At 39.2% G+C, this 18783-nt stretch overlaps 1 protein-coding gene across 10 annotated transcripts in view; it reads right to left on the bottom strand.

Annotated features, from left to right (window-relative positions):
* Positions 1–18783, bottom strand: part of KLHL32 (kelch like family member 32) — a 235574-nt gene that overhangs the window by 163210 nt on the left and 53581 nt on the right. For all 10 annotated transcript variants that reach the window (XR_007401315.1, XM_025444913.3, XM_049092399.1 and 7 more), the window contains one exon: positions 16655–16835. Coding sequence is in view for 9 of the 10 variants with exons in the window: in XM_025444913.3 (XP_025300698.1) it covers positions 16655–16835 (181 nt within the window). In the remaining variant the exon portion in view is untranslated. The remainder of the gene's footprint in view (positions 1–16654; positions 16836–18783) is intronic.

The following is an 18783-nucleotide window of genomic DNA, read 5'->3' as shown; positions in this document are numbered from 1 at the left end:
GACTCCATTATCAAGCTAATACCCTAGTCCTAGTCAATAGTATCACTAGTGTGAAGCCCAACAAGCAAATCTATACAAAAACCATGGAGACTATCAGAAACACAAGTCTGCACACATCCACTACCCAGACCACAGAATGCAGTTAAACTATAACCTACCTGCAATAGAATCAGTGTATGCGTTCCTCAAATGCTCACTGAACACCAACCATGTGTGAGGCACTGAGCTAGACAAAGAAGCATAAAGTCAACAAGATCCTATCACAAAGACCAAAACATTTCCCCTCAGTAAAGTCTCCCATCTCGTGTGGGGAGACTGTATATGTACCAACTACTAGATAACATGTGGAAAGCCTAAAATGTGTCATTAACATATGCAAATGACTGAAAAACTAGTCTTCCCAATCACAGTAAATGACAACTTCATCTCTCCAGTGCCTGAGATCATGCCTTGGAATCAGAATCAGCCTCATGACTCTCTCTCACACTCTGTGGCCAATTCACCATCAAATTCCCTGGGCTCTCCCTTCAAATTGCAACCACTAATTCTCACCACCTCTAGCCCACTACCCCAGTACAATCCATCATGATATCCCTGTCTTATTTTAATAACCTCCTATTAGAGTCCCCACTTTCACCCTTATCTCCCAACATAAACTGGAGAACTATCATTTCAACATACAGCTCAGGTTATGTCATACCTCTATCTAAATTGTCCAAGCATTTCCTATCTCACTGAAAGGAAAAACCAAAACCCTAACAACCGCCTGCAAGGTGTCACATGTGATCTGGCCTCATATGTTGCTCCTGGCCCTCCTGGCTCACTAAGCCAGCAACCTCCTTAACACTCATGAACACCACCAGTACCTTGTCCACTTCAGAGTTTTGATTCTGCTGTTCCCTCTGCCTGAAATGCTCTTTGCCAAGCAGCATATGGGGTGTGCCTTCACTTCTAAGTAACCCTTCCCAGATGACCCTATTAAAAGGAGGCAATTCCCACCACCACTATGAACATCACTGCCTACCCACTTCACTGTGCTCCATTGTCCTCCACAGCCTTTAACCCACTGGACACATCCATACTTCTTGATCTATTTGCTTAGAGTTGGTCTTGTCCAACTATAATGTAAGTGTCATAAGGGCAAGGATTTTGTGTTCCATATGTTACTGCATCCTCACATTCTACAACAGTGCCTCGTACTTAGTAGGCAGTCAATATAAAACTGTGGAATGAATAATTTAAAAAATAAATTAATAAATTAAAAAGCAAACAGTGAGATTTGTACAAAGCTAGGATATTAGAGAAGAGACTAGAGAGTCAGAAGGCAGGATGTTACAGGAGCCGAGGGATGGACGAGACATAGTACCTAAGGAAGCCCAGAGCCCATATAAAAACCTGACTCCTTAAAAGGGTGAGATTCAAATTATGCGCTCCTATGTTATTCAACCTTGAATTAAACATGTGTATATGTTTTTTCTATAAGTTATATGAGTTTTTTAAGGACAGAGACAATATCTGTGATAGTTAATTTTATGTGTCGAACTGACTGGGTCATGGAGTACCCAGATATTTCATTAAACATCCTTAATGGGTGTGTCTGTAAGGGTGTTTTGGGTGAGATTAACACTGGAATCAGTAGACTGAGTAAAGCAGGGGCCCTTCCCCAGTGAGGGGGCCCTCATCTGATCACTTAAAGGTCTATATTGAATACAAAGTTGAGTAAGAAAGAATTTTTTTTCTCTCTGCCTTTGAGCTGCAACATTGGTCCTTTGCCTTCCGACTCAAACTAGAATTTACAGCATCCTCTGGCCACAGCATCAGTACAATACCCTGCAAAGGCAGGTTTTCGACACACTGTGCAGATGAATTACGATGCCTTTTAATGGAAGAGCAAGTCAGATCATCTCCAGAGTGCTGCCTGCCATCTAAAAATATCTACTCTCATTATTCCTAGAATCACGACTTATTGTATTAAAGCTGTCTATTCTCCAAAGGGGTATGTTTAATTTTTACAACCTAATTGCTCACTCAATGTTAAATTAAAAAAAAAAAAAAAAGAACTGAAAGGTCATTTTCCATGAAAACAACTATGAGAAAGCAATGAGGTACCTACAACAACTTTTTCTCTCATTTTTAAAAATTTAACTAATAGATTTTATTTTTTAGGCCAGTTTTGGGTTCACAGCAAAGGTGAGTTAAAAGTTCAGAGAGTTCCAGATAGCCCCTTCCCACGCCCCATGTGCAGTCTCCCCCACTATCCCATTCCCCACCAGCATTGCAAAACTGATGAACCATCAGTGACACATCATTACCAATCAGAGTTCATTGTTTAAATACAGGTTTACTCTTAGTGTTGTACATTTTATGATTTTGACATGTATGTATTAGTATAGTATCATACAGAATAGTACTACTCCTCCCCAAATGCCTGTGCTCTATTTGTCCCTCTCTCCCTCCAGTCCCTGGCAATCATTAATCTTTTTACTGTCTCCATAGTTTGTCTCTTCCAGAATGCCAGCCAGAATGCCAGCATTTTATTCTTAGATGGAATCATACAGATATTATATGGCTTTTCAGACTGGCTTCCTTCCCTGAGTAACATGCATTCGAGGTCCATCCATGTCTTTTCATGGCTTGACAGCTCATTTCTTTTTATCACTAAATAGTATCCCATTGTATGGAGGTACCAGAGTTTATATCGTCAGAAATGAAAGAGGAGATATAACCGATATCATAAAATATGAAGGCTCGTAAGAGACTCTGAACAACTGCATACCAACAAATTGGTAACCTAAAAGAAATGGATAAATTCCAAGAAACATGGAACTTACCAATATGGAGCCATGAAGAAATAGAATCTGAACTGACCAGTAACAAACAAGGAAAGTAAATCAGTAATTTAAAAACTCCCAAAAAAGACAAGCCCAGTGCCAGGTGGCTTCCCTGGTGAATTCTACCAAAGGTTTAAAGAAGAATTAATGTTAATCCTTTTTAAACTCTTCCCCAAAAATTGAAGAGGACAGTATACAACGCCCAAACTCATTTTATGAGGCCAACATTACTCTGATACCAAAAGCAGATAAGTACACTACCAAAAAGAAAACTATAGGCCTATATTCCTAATCTATATAAATGCAAACGTCCTCAACAAAATACTAACCAAATTCAATGTCACATTAGAAGGATCATACATCATGATCAAGTGGAATTTATCCCTGAGACATAAGGGTGATTCAACATATACCAATTAGTAACAGATGCACCATATTAATAGAATGAAAGACAAAAATCATATAATCACCTTAATAGATACATAAAAAGCATTTAATAAAATTCAGCATCCTTCCATAAAACTCTCAACATCCTAAAAGAAAACATAAGAAGTATGTTCCTTGACATTAGTTTTGTTGGTAACTTTTTAAATTTGACACCAAAACAAAGACAATAAAGATAAGTAAGTGGGAATGCATCAAATAAAAAAGCTTCACACAGCAAAGGAAACCATTAACAAAGTGAAAAGGCAAGCTGCAGAATGAAAGAAAATATTTGTAGATCATGTATCTTATAAAGGATTAATATCCAAACTATATAAAGAACTCATAAAACTCAACACCAGAAAAACAATCCAATTTAAAAAATGGGCCAAGCCAACATGCATATGAGAAAATGCTCTGCATCACTTGCCATCAGGGAAATACAAATCAAAACCACAATGAGATCCCACCTCACACCAGTGAGAATGGGGAAAATTAACAAGGCAGGAAACAACAAATGTTGGAGAGGGTGCGGAGAAAAGGGAACCCTCATACACTGTTGGTGGGAATGTGAACTGGTGCAGCCACTCTGGAAAACTGTGTGGAGGTTCCTCAAACAGTTAAAAATATACCTGCCCTACGACCCAGCAATTGCACTGTTGGGGATTTACCCCAAAGATACAAATGCAATGAAACGCCGGGACACCTGCACCCCGATGTTTATAGCAGCAATGGCCACGATAGCCAAACTGTGGAAGGAGCCTCGGTGTCCAACGAAAGATGAATGGATAAAGAAGATGTGGTTTATGTATACAATGGAATATTACTCAGCTATTAGAAATGACAAATACCCACCATTTGCTTCAACGTGGATGGAACTGGAGGGTATTATGCTGAGTGAAGTAAGTCAGTCGGAGAAGGACAAACATTATATGTTCTCATTCATTTGGGGAATATAAATAATAGTGAAAGGGAATATAAGGGAAGGGAGAAGAAATGTGTGGGAAATATCAGAAAGGGAGACAGAACGTAAAGACTGCTAACTCTGGGAAACGAACTAGGGGTGGTAGAAGGGGAGGAGGGCGGGGGGTGGGAGTGAATGGGTGACGGGCACTGGGGGTTATTCTGTATGTTAGTAAATTGAACACCAATAAAAAATAAATTAAAAAAAAATGGGCCAAGGAGCTGAATGGACATTTTTCCAAAGAAGACATATAGATGGTCAACAGGTACATAAAAAGATGCCCAACATCACTAATCATCAGAGAAATGAAAACCAAAACCACAATGAAATGCCACCTCACACCTGTTAGGATGGCTACTATCAAAAAGAGAAGAAATTACAAGTGTTAGTGAGGATATGAAGGAAGGGGACTCTTGTGCATTACTGATGAATTTCCATCAATTGTACAGCAACTATGGAAAATAATATGATGTTTCTCAAAAAATTAAAAGTAGAATTTCATCCAACAATCCTACTTTTGGGTATATTCCGAAATAAGTGAAATCAAAATCTTGAAGAGATATCTGCACTCCCATGTTCATTGCAGTATTGTTTACAATAGTCATGATATGGAAATAACTTACATGCCCATTGGTGATGAATGGATAAAAGGGAAGAAATGGATACATGCGTATACACGCACACATACATATCTACATACACAGAGAATATTATTTGCCCATGAAAAAGAAGGAAATCCTTCCATTTGCAACATGGGTGAATCTTGATGGTATTATACCAAGTGATATAAATCAGACGGAGAAAGACAAATATTGTCTGATTTCACTCATGTGAGTAATCTTAAAGAGCCAAAATCATAGAGGCAGTAGAACGCTGGTTGCCAGAGGCTAGAGGATGGTGGAAATGCAAAGATGTTGGTTGAAGGATCGAAACTTCCAGTTAAAAGATGAGAATCTAACGTACAGCACAGCGCCTAAATTAACAGTCATATGTTGTAAGCATGGAAGTTGCTAAAAGAGTAGATCTTAATAGCTCCTCCCCCATCTCCTATGCACCCCCCACACACACACATACAAAGGTAACTATGTTAACTAATGGATGTGTTAACTAACTTTAATGTGGTAATCATTTTACAACACATACATGTATCAAATTATCACCTTGTATACTTTAAATTTACACAATATCATAAGAAATTATACCTCCATAAAGCTAGATTAAAAAAAATTGAAGTTTAAATTAAAATGGAGCTGTGTGTGTGTTTCTGCATTGTTATTTTCTGCAGCAGTACTCCTCAAAGCAGGCTGTCTTCAAACTGCTTCTTAGACATCCGACACAAGGTAAGAAATCCCTGCCAGAATACAAATGAACTCATTATTTTCTTCCTTGAGAAAGATTTCCTGTGAAAAATGCCAGTTGAACTACCACAGTGTTTCATGATGTAGCTGATTTACATTCGGTGGCTCATCAGCATGGACAGTTAACAAGCATTCCTCAGACTGGCACCGGTCCACGGACCACACGTAGCACTAATCAATATTTTTATATATCACCCATTAGATTTTGGCTTCCTCTCTCACACTCTACAGAAACCAACTTCTTAACACCCCATTTTTCTGCTTCCTCCTTGGTCTTCTATAGAATATATCAATCCTTAAAGTTCTTTTCTGGCTTTGATTAAAATGCACATGCTGATTATCCTTATGTATCTTTGACTCTTCCTTTTCTGTCCCCTTGGCCATATGTTCATTCTCTTTCTGCCACTTGAGTAAAGACATCCTTTAGGTTCTAACAACAGACATATTTTTTTCTGCTCTTTTCTCTCCTGATATGCAATCTCCTACAACCCCAAGGTCTCAATCTTCACCTCTGATGCAGGAGCTGCAGTGCAGATGTTTTTTTGTATCCCTTGCAACACTCGGCACAAACACTTCTGCATATAGTAGATGCTCAGTAAATGTCTATGGAATTGAGAAAGTAGTGAATTATGTGCAGCATGGGTCCTATTATTAGACACAGAAGTAATTTGTTCTTACCATAGTAAAGAAGCACATTGATTTTTTTAAAGTAGCAATAGTTACTCTATTGAAAATATTATATAAAATTAAACACCTAGTGATATCAAAGAAAATTAAACTGGAAATGCTTGTAATATTTAAAATAAAAAAAAATTAGAGCCAAACAATTTTACAGTTGCACAGAGCAAAATTGATTTATAAGCAGAAAAGGGTATAGCAGAAATAACAATGGTCCTAATATTATGTGCAATATAAAAATGGATTTTTACCTTTTTCTACTGTTAAAAATTCTCCATTTCAAAATTCAGCCAAATAGTGAAAATAGATAGCTAAACCTGCAAATTATTTTCTTAATGGTTTTGCTAACAAAACTCAAAAAAGGAAATACATTTTAAAAACACTGTACATCTGAATCACTCTTCTGTATTCTTAATCTGCCCAGTAGTCCTTTTAAAATTCTTTCAGCCTCCAACCCTCCCTTAGAGTCTTCACAGTATTTTCAAAGCTGATAAAACCTCATTCTCCAGACATATGTTTTAATTCCCAACAGAGACTGCTCTACTTTTTAATTATTTTTAATTGTTATTTATTTATGATAGAGAGAGAGAGAGAGGCAGAGACACAGGCAGAGGGAGAAGCAGGCTCCATGCACCGGGAGCCCGACGTGGGATTCGATCCCGGGTCTCCAGGATTGCGCCCTGGGCCAAAGGCAGGCGCCAAACCACTGCGCCACCCAGGGATCCCTTTAATTATTTTTATACCTAGGTTTTATAAAACTAAATATTAAAACAAGTATTCATTTGATGGAAAACAATAATCGGTGTACCATAGAACACAAAAGTACTGTAATAATGATGTTCTTGTGCTTCTGTGATTGATGCATGAAGTATATGTTAGGGAAAGGAAAGAACACACAGCAGTGTGCAAACATGCAAGAATTAATAATGCTGGGCAGCCCGGGTAGCTTAGTGGCTTAGCGCCCGCCCAGGGCATAGTCCTAACAGACCGGGGATCCAGTCCCATGTTGGGCTCCCTGCATGGAGCCTGCTTCTCCCTCTGCCTATGTTGCTGCCTCTCTCTCTCTCTCTCTCTCTCTGTCTCTCATTAATAAATAAATAAAATCTTTTTAAAAAAAAGTCTTAAAAAAAAAGAATTAGTAATGCTGCTGTTTCAGCATAAGTACTCAATAACCATAGAAGTCAGGAGTGACTGTTCAACCCCAAAGTAATTAATCATAGGATAAGCCAGTATAAAATGGACTATGGAAATACTGAACATCATGGGATTTAATTTTAGTGATATTTAGGCACCAATTACATAACTGCAGAATAGTGCTTTACCTTTTTAGGACAGCAGTAGAGATTTACATACTTATAGCAACTATGATAAAGATCAACTAAAAATAATTACTGTATGTATGGAAGGATTTGGGGGTTATTTTTCTAGTATTTTTATTCAATTCTTTTCTGCAAAGGATGGTTGGTTGTAAGTAACCCCCACCTAAAATTTAATTTTTGAGGGCTGTCCTAATCAGACTGTGACAATATTCCTGTAAACAAAACAAGTGAATCAAAATTATAGCATGGCGCCCAGTGACTGCTCAGAACATGCATGGAAGAAAGTCACGGCAGGGTGACCGAATGAAAGACAAAAACTGTTATAAGTCCTTTAATATTCATATAGCACTTGAGGGTTTACAAAGGGCATTTGTTTTTATTCTTCATTTTATTTTTTTAGGTCAAAAGATCCTCTGTTGGAAGCCCATGGGGGCCTTGAAGAATGGATAGGAGCTGGGGAGCAGGCTAGGGATAGAGGCAGGAGGCTGCAGGCGTGGTGGCTGGAAGCAAAAGAACTGCCAATGTTATGTTGCTGTTTATCCTTAATGTGATAAACACAATATGTCTTATATATGATTTCTGAGAAACAGAAATGTTAATGAAGAGTCTATAAAACCACCAAATGGGAAACTGGATGAGCCCAACAGTGATCTCATTTATATGTTTTTAAGGTCAGCAGTGCTATGACCTTCAAGCTCTCACAGGAAACTTTCTTATGAAATAAGGCTAATGTTAAACAGATAACACATGTAATGGGTGTCCTTAGGGGAAAAATTCTGAGGAAGGGATTGGTAAGGCCCCACTCACATGGACACAGCAAGAAACTGGGCCAATCAGACTACAATTGGGGAGAATGGATATTGGCAGTCTGGGGGGACGCCAGGCACTACAGCAGGTGCTGGGATGCAAGGATCAGAAAAGCAAAAAACAGTACTGGCTCTGCCCTCAAGGGGAACTTCAAGTGCCTCAAGAAGAACTTCAAGTGTTCACACTCAGCCTTCCCGCTCGCACAGCTTCCTTCAAAATGCCTTGTGGCTGTGCTTTTCCCAACACCCTCCATGCCTCAGGTGTGTGGCAGGTGTAGGTGCCTTGCTCCCAAAGTTCCTGGTCTCCTGAGCCAGAGGCCTCACTCCTGCTGAGTCTTTCCTCTTTCTCATCTCCCATTGCAAGACCCCATGCAGATTCTGTGTACTAGATCTCATCCACTCTCACCTCCTGCAAATCACTCCTCACACACAGGTGTTCCTCTCTCCCCTACCTGCTCCTCACATTGGTCAGGCCTTCATCCCTTCTTACTTCACCACTCTTCATGCCTCTTGCATCAATTATTTCAACTTGAACCTCCTTTTCTTTGTTTTTAAAATGGAGATGAGGGGCAGCCCAGGTGGCTCTGTGGTTTAGCCCCGCCTTCGGCCCAGGGCCTGATCCTGGAGACCCTGGACTGAGTCCCATGTCTGGCTCCCTGCATGGAGCCTGCCTCTCTCTCTCTCTCTCTGTCTCTCTCTCTGTCTCTCTCTCTGTCTCTCTCTCTGTCTCTCATGAATAAATAAATAAAACCTTTAAAAAAAATAAAATGGAGATGATAATGACAATAATATCCAACTTACAGGCTTCTTTAGAGGGTAAAACACGTTGATACACAGTAAGCCCTTAGAATAACTGCCTGGGGCATGGTAAGTGCTCAATTAATAGTAGTTATAATTATTGTTATTATTGACTGAGAATGCCAGAGAGAAAAGATGGATAAAAACAAGGCCCAAGCCGCAAAACACCATTCCAAACCTCTTTTTTTTTTTTTTTAAAGATTTTATTTATTTATTCACGAGAGACACAGAGAGAAGGCAGAGACACAGGGAGAGGGAGAAACAGGCTCCTCGCAGGGAGCCCAATGCGGGACTCGATCCCGGAACTCCGGGATCATACCCTGAGCCTAAGGCAGACGCTCAACCGCTGAGCCATGAAGGCGTCCCTATCCCAAACCTCTAATAGCAATTACATACACTGCAGTTACTTGCTCATTTGTCTGTATCTGTATCTCCTACCAGACTACAAATTCATTCTGTCTAGCAAATAGTAGGAAGATAACAAATGCTTATTGAATTTCAAAAACATTTATTTCTAATTATCATATACCCATTTAATAGCCTTTCATGCCATTTTAATCTAATAGTGGCTGGTAAGTTTGATTATAAAAATACATGGAACACAGATTTTTTTTTTCAAATCATGGCTTTATCCTCTTCTCTCAAAACTAAAAATTACATAGGCAGAGCACGCTCAGGCTCTAATGGAAAATGATGCTCAAATATTTAACTTTCCAAAATGTCATATTTGAATCACTTTACCATCACATATGCGAAGCTATGTTAGACAGTCAAGACATCTGCTTCCTTGGCCAGAAAGTGTAGGCGTTCATGGAGATTGAAGCTAGAGATAGCAAATGTTAAACAACAGCCTCCAGAAGCTGCAGGGTGGCTCACAGCCCAGGGCTGCCCACACTGGGGCCCTGCGGACTTTTCTGTCCCCAGTCAGAAGGGCTATCCTGGGGAAGAGGGTAAGGGGCTGGCCTCCTCCCACCTCTAACACACTCTAGTTCACAAGGCCCTAATTTCTCCTGCAACCTCTGATGTAGTACTTCCTCATTCAGTTTTGTTCAATAGAACTTTGGTGCACTTGACTAGTCCCCAGCTAACCTAGGCCCACTCAGAGAAATTCTTGGTAAAAGAGGCTGCAACACATGATATGTAACCTTTTATTCCTTTTAAAATAATTTTCCAGCTTTAAGATACAATCAATATTAGCACTGTGTAAATTTAAGGTATACAACATGATGATTTAATACATACATATACAGCAAAATGATTACCACAATAAGGTTAGGTAGCACATCCATCACCTCACATAGTTAGCTTTTTCTGTATGTGTGTGAGTATGCACGTGTGTGTGTGTTTGTGTGTGTGTGTGTGTGGTAAGAATTTGTAAGATCTACTCTTTTAGCAATTTTCAAGGCTATGATACAATATTGTTAACTATAGCCACCATGCTGTAATTAGATCCCCAGAACATATTTATCTCGTAACTGGAAATGTACACCCTTTGCCAACATATCCCCATTTCACCCAGTCCCCAGCCCCTGGCAACCACCATTCTATCCTCTGTTTCTATAAGTGAGGTCATACGGTATTTGTCTACCTAACTTATTTCACTTAGCATAATGCTCTCATGGTTCATCCATGTTGTTACATATAATAGGATTTCCTTCTTTCTCATGGGTACACACGCATGTGCGCATGCACACACACACACACACTTTTTTTTTCACACTTTCTTTATCCATTTATCTGTGTGGACACTTACACTGTTTCCATGTCTTGGCTATTATGAATAATGCTGCAAAGAACATCCCTTCAAGATCCTGATTTTATTTCCTTTCAATATATAACCAGGTGTGGGATTATTGGATCATATGGTAATTTCATTTTCTAAATTTTTTGAGAAACCTCCATATCATTTTCTGTAGTAGCTGCACCAATTTACATGCCTACCAGCATTGTGGGAAGGTTCCCTTTTCTCCACATCTTCACCAACACTTGTTATTTCTTGTCTTGGTAAGAGCCATCCTAACAGATATGGAATGACATCTCACTGTGGTTTTTACTTGCGTTTCCCTGATGATTAGCGATGTTGAGCTTATACCTGTTCATGCTCATGTACCTGTGGGCCATTTGTACATCTTCTTTGAAAAAAATGTCTATTCAGATCTTTTGCCTACTTCTAATCATAGCATTTATTTTGGGTTTTTTGTTATCATTGTTATTGAATTGCACAAATTCCTCATATATTTTGGCTATTAATGCCTTAACAGATAGATGTGTAAATACTTTCTCCCATTCCAGAGGCTCTCCTTTCATTCTGTTGATCTTTAATTCCTTGAGAGAGACAGGCTACAGTTTTAAGATTTCAGAAAAGGAAGACTCTGAATATGAATTTACGGAAGTGGGAGAGGGTGGACAGGTAAGGCTTCATGAAAATCTTCACACTTGTTGGTTGTGATAAGTCTTCGAAGATAGACAGGGTAAACTAAAGAGGTGAGTAGGACATTAGGGTGGAAAGAATGGTCATTAGCAAGGCTGAGAAGTGGAAAGACCCTCAGGTGCAATGGAGTATATTTGCAGAACAGTATGGCTGCAATTTCAAATGAATAAATGGGGGAACAAAGATGAAGATGGATGATAATGACACAGCATGAAGGCATACTCTGGGAGTCTGGCAAATGTGCAAGTGAGAAGCTCTGGAGGATTTGGGCAGGGAAGTGAAAGCTAACCACGCAGTCATTTGCACAATGGTTTGCAAAGGAACAACCACTAGAAGAGAAAAGTTAAATGGTTACTGGAATGTTATAAGCAAGAAGAAAAGAGTATCAGATTCAGAAAATAAACAGGTGGGAAAGGATAGAACCAAAAAGTTATTCTGACCCATCAAAAGGTTAGTGAGTCTGCAACCTGGTAAACCCAAAGATAAATTGTTATATCTTCCCACAAGTAGCTAGGAAAAACAGGACCAGGACTCACAGGTCAGTACAATGAGTGAAACAGCTAATGTTTATTGCAAGTCTGCTGTGTGTCAGACAGTGCTTAGTATATTATATGCTTTATCTCATTTAAGTCTCTATATCAAGCCATTCTGAGAGTTGTGCTTTATGATCACCAATTTACAGATGAAAAAACACAAGCTGACAGAGGTAAGATGACTCATCTATGCTCAGAGAATAGACAGTAAGGAGAATGAATAACCTGACAAATATTAATTAGAATAGCACCTATTTGCTGGGCACTCTGGGAAACGGTGGTGAACAGAGAAATTGTCCCTGCTGCTTTTTTCAAATGGAGCCCTAACTCCAAAGCTCTTCCCTTTCTTCCTCCACTACTTCCACTCAAAAGTCCCTGGTCCAATTCGGTTATAGCATTTGACTATTGCCATGTTGTCCCTACATTGCTGATATTAAGCCTAATTTTTATTTTTTTTAAAATCATTATAATTTGGCTATAAATGTCTTTACTTTTTCTTTTACAATGTTGATAATGACAGGAAGCCACAGTACTTTGTGCTCAACTGCTTGTTATTTATATTTTAAGCAAGAAAAGCTGATACCAACTCCTGGATCAATCTAAGAAGCAGTTTACATCAAAACTCGGACCTTCTAAAAAAAAAAAAACTCGGGCCTTCTCACTCTTGCAAGATTACCTTCTCCTCAATCAAAACAATTACTTCAGATTAAAAACAATCTGCTATGTCAAAGTACAAAGTACCAAAGTCTAATTTATATGAAGGTACTTAATTAACTCGAACAAATTACACTAGAAAGAAAAATCCATCAATCATTTGCATATTTTTAATATTCAGGATATTAAGTATCGAAATATACATGGAATCTAGGACAATTAGAAAACATTTCCTTGTTCACGCAGTAAATATTTATTGAGCACTATGCCTGAGGCAACATTATAAATGTTGTGAGAGATACAGAAATTACAAAAGCAGGAGACTGTTTCTAGGTGTTTCAGGGTGGTAGAGCATAAGACACAAGGAAAACAAACATAACTCTAGTTTAGGGTATGTGGTCGTTGGAAGACAATTCTCCACAGCTCTCTTGCATTTTTGCATGTATTGTGAGTGAGGCACTGGCTGTCCTTTGTTCCGAACTCTCTTTTCAAGGATATTTCTATAGCAAACATCTCTGGCAGACAGAGAGGTGTCTCCCTTAGGAGTAAAAAGCAGTTTTGCTTACAATCCTGGAAGATACTGTGTCTCCTTACAGAGCCAAGGGTAAGCATGCTTACTGTCTAGTATACTAGTACGTCCCTCCAGAACAAAAAACAGACATGTTTCCTGACCATTATAAAAGATTTGGATTTCCTGAACTCAGTGATCCTCTCTGATAAGGCAGTCCATTTTGTGTGCAGTAATGGAAGCTGGCCCTCATCTGTGGGAATAGTCTCAGGGATTAGGTGCCAATAAGCTGAGACTCATAGACCGCTGCTGCTATGAGTAATAAACTATCCTGTCTCTGACTTTGGAGTCTCATATCTTCTACCAGCATCTATGAAACTGTGTTCGGATAACTTGCTGGCTTGCAAATAGGATAAAATCACAGTCTTGACAGTTATTGATAGCAGGAGGTTGCAAAAATGGCAACAAATTCATTCCCCTCCTGCTTCTATGCCCTTTGGTCTACCCTCTTACACTGATTCTGGGCTTGATTGTGTAAACTTCCTTGGCCAATGGGACATCAAAAAATATGACACAAATAGAAGATTGAAAAAGTACCTTAGCCTCTTTCTGGCTGTTTTTTTTTTTTTAATTTATAGTCATGTGAAAAAGCTCAGGCTAGCCTGTCTGTGAGAAATACGTGCCCAGTGTCCCCTACCATCCCTGCCAAGAGCCTCACAATCACCAGACATGTGAACAAGCCCAATTTAGGCCATCCAGCCCCCAGCTAACAGTCCAGTTACTGATGATGTCAAAATGAATCCAGCATTAATCGGTAGAACTGAGAGACCTGAGAACTATTCAGCTTCTAGTTTTGGGAGTGGTTCATTTTGCCACAAAAACTAACAAAAGGGGTAGCAGACAAAACAAAAACTACTTTTGGTAGAATATCTATATTACATATTCCACAGGGCTCAGGGTATGTGTGGTTAAATGCTGTAACTCCAGAACTCAATACTGTGCCTAGAAGAGAGTTAAAAGTAACAACAGTTTCAGCTTTGTTTTCATTCATCCATCTGAACACTCACTACAAAAGTCACTTAATTTTCATCTCACAGGCAGGTTGTGAGCTTAAAAGAACTGTGTATGAATCCAGCAAGGCACATGCTTAAAGGGAAAAATCACAACTTGATACTCAAGGAAACATGCTCCCATGTGCAAAAATCAGCTCTTCTGGAACGCCTGGGTGGCTCAGTGGTTGGGCGTCTGGCTTTGGCCCAGGGCGTCATCCTGGAGTCCCGGGATCGAGTCCTGCATTGGGCTCCCTGCAGGGAGCCTGCTTCTCCCTCTGCCTATGTCTCTGCCTCTCTCTCTCATGAATAAATAGATAAAATCTTTAAAAGAAAAATCAGCTCTTCTACCTAATATCTGGCAGTCCTTGGGTGAGTTATTTAAACATGTGGCACCTCAGTTTCCTTATCTGCATCATGGGAATAATATAGCTTTCTTCATGAGCTTTGTAACATGGTGTTATAAAAGAGGCATTCTCTCTGTGTAACCTAACAGAGTATCAGGGGTATTGTGGTGGAAGAGATGAAAGCCTTGGAGTAGCAGCAAACAAGTAACATGCACCTGCTCACATGCTTTCTCTCTCACATACATACATGCACAAAATCAAACCATTTCCCAAAATTAAATTAAAAAGCCAGCCAGCAGAGACCTAAGAAGAGGGAAGCTAAGTAACAAGAGGGCTATATTGTGGTCTACAGGAAGACAAACTTATTATTATATAATGTGCACGTGTCATATATAACAACCCAAAGTATGTTGTTTGAAAAGTCCCCTGAATAATATAACCTTTCTGGAAAATTAATGCCTGACAATGTGTGAGTATATAGAATATAGAATGTAACATTATATTAATGAACTAAAAGATCACTTTTCAGATATTCTGCTTCATATCTACAGTTGAGAACTAAATCCCTACTTTTTATTTATAGACATCTTAAATACCTTCCTCTTGTTCCTCTACACAACTAGGTTTCATCACATTTAAAATACTTTAAAAAAAAAAAGACTTTCTTTTATGATTTGGCATCTTTGAAAATTCTGTTTAACTGCTGGCTGGCAATTGAGTGCAGTTGATATTGTCTCTCAGACATCAAAACCAAGATTATTATTGGAATTATACAAATCAAGCCAACAAATTGCCCATGGCCTAAGTTGGTTTTCTGTAGCATTCTGAGACCTTGGTAAGGGAAATTTTAAAAATCACAATTAATTTCTATTCTCATTTACATGATAAATGTATACAAAGTTCTTTTTCTACCACTTACTTCAATCATAAGCAGTACTAAATAAATGACATTTAGTTAGCTATAACCATATTGTATATTTTATTCTTTAAAAAAGCAATAAACACACAAGGACATGGATGGAGCTAGAAAGTACAATGCTAAGTGAAATAAGTCAGTTAGAGAAGACAAATACCGTATGATTTCACTCATATGGGGAATAAAAGAAATAAAACAAATGATCATAGGGGCAAAAAGACAAAGGGAGAGAGACAAACCAAGAAACAGGCTCTTAACTACAAAGAACAAATTGAGGGTTACCAGAGGGGAGGTGGGTGGGAGGATGGGTGAAATAGGTGATGGGGATTAAGGAGGGTGTTTGTTGTGATGAGCACCAGGTGATATATGAAAGTGCTGAATCACTATATTGTATGCCTGAAACTAATATAACACTGTATGTTAACTATACTGGAATTAAAATAAAGCAATAAATATTTCACCATATCTCATTAGCCACTGAAAACCAAGCTCTAAAGTTCTACTAAACAAGACCACATGCCTTCAGACCAACACACATTTATCAACCATAAAAGTCCATTGGGTCAACTGTATCTCTATCTCTGGAGCAAATAGTTGGAAAGCAGTAAGATGAGATGGCATAGAAAATTTAAAAATCAGAAACACTACATATATTTATGAATGTTTTAAATTTTAACAAATTATTTTACAGATTGTCCTTCTGATCCTGAATCTAGAAACATCATATCCCCCAGTTCACACCCATTATGGGGCACTACAACGCCACAGTGCCTTATGGTGGGATGGTATCAAACACCCTTTGGCTCAGATGCAAAGTCTGTTCACTGGAGGGACATCTAGGTGTCCAGCCCAGAGAGTATCCCACTGGAACCCCAATCTCATTCTGCCCCAGGAAAGCCCCCCAACATTCCCAAGTCTGGGAACTGTCATCTAACTGACTGAGGTTGCCTGCCACTTCAGGAAACTTTGTCATCCTCTGTTGAATAATATCTTAACAGAAGCAAATAAGCAACCAAACAAACAAACTACCCCAACTTACCCGGAAATAGTCGCTGCATGCTGCTAGGACTGCCTTGTGAGCATGGAATTTCTGTTCCTCGGCAATCAGGGTGACATCGCAGAGGATGCCGTCACTTCTCTGTTGATTCAGCGCTGCCAAGACACTATCATTGTGAGATTCCGAGTGGCAGAGCCTCTGGCCTGTCAGCATTTCTTGAATACTACGAAAGAGAGCAATCACATCAACACTCTTCCGCTGGCCAGCCCCTGTGGCCCCCGTGCTACCTCACCCCCTCAGCACCAGTCTCTTTTCCTCACCCCGTTAGGGTGTCTTTCTCTTTCCTACTAATGCTTCTCTTTCTGAGTTTGCGTTTTTGTGTGTGTCCATCTGTGTCTGTGTATTGGCCCATGTCCGTGGGCCTGTGAGCCTCTGCTTCTGGGCCTCTGTCCCCTGGATATGGATATGCACATCTCTGAGTGCAGCACTTTCTCCAGATGTGTATCTGGATGTGTGTACATATGTGAATCTGTCCTCTCTGCGACCCCTGCCCTAACTCTAATTCCTTCTCTAGCTTTGTACCACCTGTGTGGGGTTAGTGCAAGCTCAGAACATGATCACCACCATGCCCTGATCTAGCACAGAATCCACAAGACCCCCAGACTCATTAGAGATATAGGAAGTTGCCGTATCTCCCCTCATTAATGTAATGCATTATTATTATTACATTAATAAATAAAACAAAACTGAGTAAGTGTTGGTTAGAGAAAAAAGAGCTGCCACTAGTCACTCCATGTAAAAGGCAATTAATTAAACCACAGCAGATGATTATTAAACTTGGGTAATTATGTACTTTAGGAGAACATCAAAAGAAATGTCATGGTAAATGAAAAAAATCTAAGGCTGGAAGTAAAATATATCTATATTATCAGCTTTCAATCTCTGTATGTGGTCACTGTACTATATTTAGGAATGACTATATAATTTTATTTTCCATTCTATTTTTTGAAATTGCTAAATTTGCTCATTGTGAAACTTAGCCCTTCACTCCTTACCCTATTTTAAAATATCCATCCTATGTTCTTTAGAACTTCTGAAACCCCAGATCTTGCCAAAATAAGGTGGAAGTGGTGCCATGAACACATAATGTTCTACCCTGAGTGTGTAGATAGCTATGAACAACTCCAGCCTAGATCTATGAATAGAGTCTCCACAGGACTCTAAAATCTCAGAAATGGCAGGAGATCAGGATGGGTGAGCTACACCAATCTAAGTTACTCCCAGAATGAGAACAAGGGCCATCAAGCCCTGTTTCTGGCTTGTGGACTCTTCTGGAAGCTGAGGGAAGATACCATCGGGATGACTGAGCATCGTCTGTCCTATCCTGACAACTTCTGTACCCAGTTCTTCCCTCTGAATGTGAAAGAGCCACTCGCAGAAGCCAGGGAGTCGCCACTGGCGACTAGTCTACATGGTTAGTTTATTTAACAAAGCTCTGCCCAGCCTGTGATGCCACTCAGCTGGTAAACTGCACTTCAACACAGGCCACCACCTTAAAGTGAACCAAATGCTTCCTGTGAGATGCAGAGTACAGCCTTGTAAGCTTTATTGGACATTTCTGACTGAGAAGCCTCAGAAATGTCAGAACTATTGAAACAACAACAAAAAAACCTTGGCAGGAGGTGAGGATATAGGAAGTTCTCGTGGGAAGGTGGGAGGATTATTTTCAGTTGAAATCCAGCAGTGAGTTTTGAAATGGTTACTGTCATTGAATATTCATCCTGCAGCTCCAGCTATTGGTAGACATTTAAAATCAGTAACTGAAAACCACATTCGGAAGCATAAGTAACTTTTTAATACAAATTTCTATGCAAAGCCTGGAATGGAGATTAATTAGCATCACTCAATTAAAGCAATAAGGGAATAGAATAGTAGCAGAAATATTCTATCTGCTAAAGTTCTAGGATAGTTTTTTTTTTAATCTTTCTTAAAAGGATGTTTTTATGTCTTTTACAAACAGTCTTATGTTCCATGAAGTATTCTTACTGATTTATAATTACTAATTCACTTAATCATCTTAACAATCTTATGAGGCAGGCACTATTATTATCTCTATTCTACAGATAAGAAAACCGAAGGTCCAAGAGATCAGGCATTTTTGAGAACCTATC

The sequence above is a fragment of the Canis lupus genome, chromosome 12 (assembly GCF_003254725.2).
Source record: "Canis lupus dingo isolate Sandy chromosome 12, ASM325472v2, whole genome shotgun sequence".
NCBI lineage: Eukaryota > Metazoa > Chordata > Mammalia > Carnivora > Canidae > Canis > Canis lupus.
Note: the sequence above shows the minus strand (reverse complement) of the source record. Positions and strands in the feature narration are given on the sequence as shown.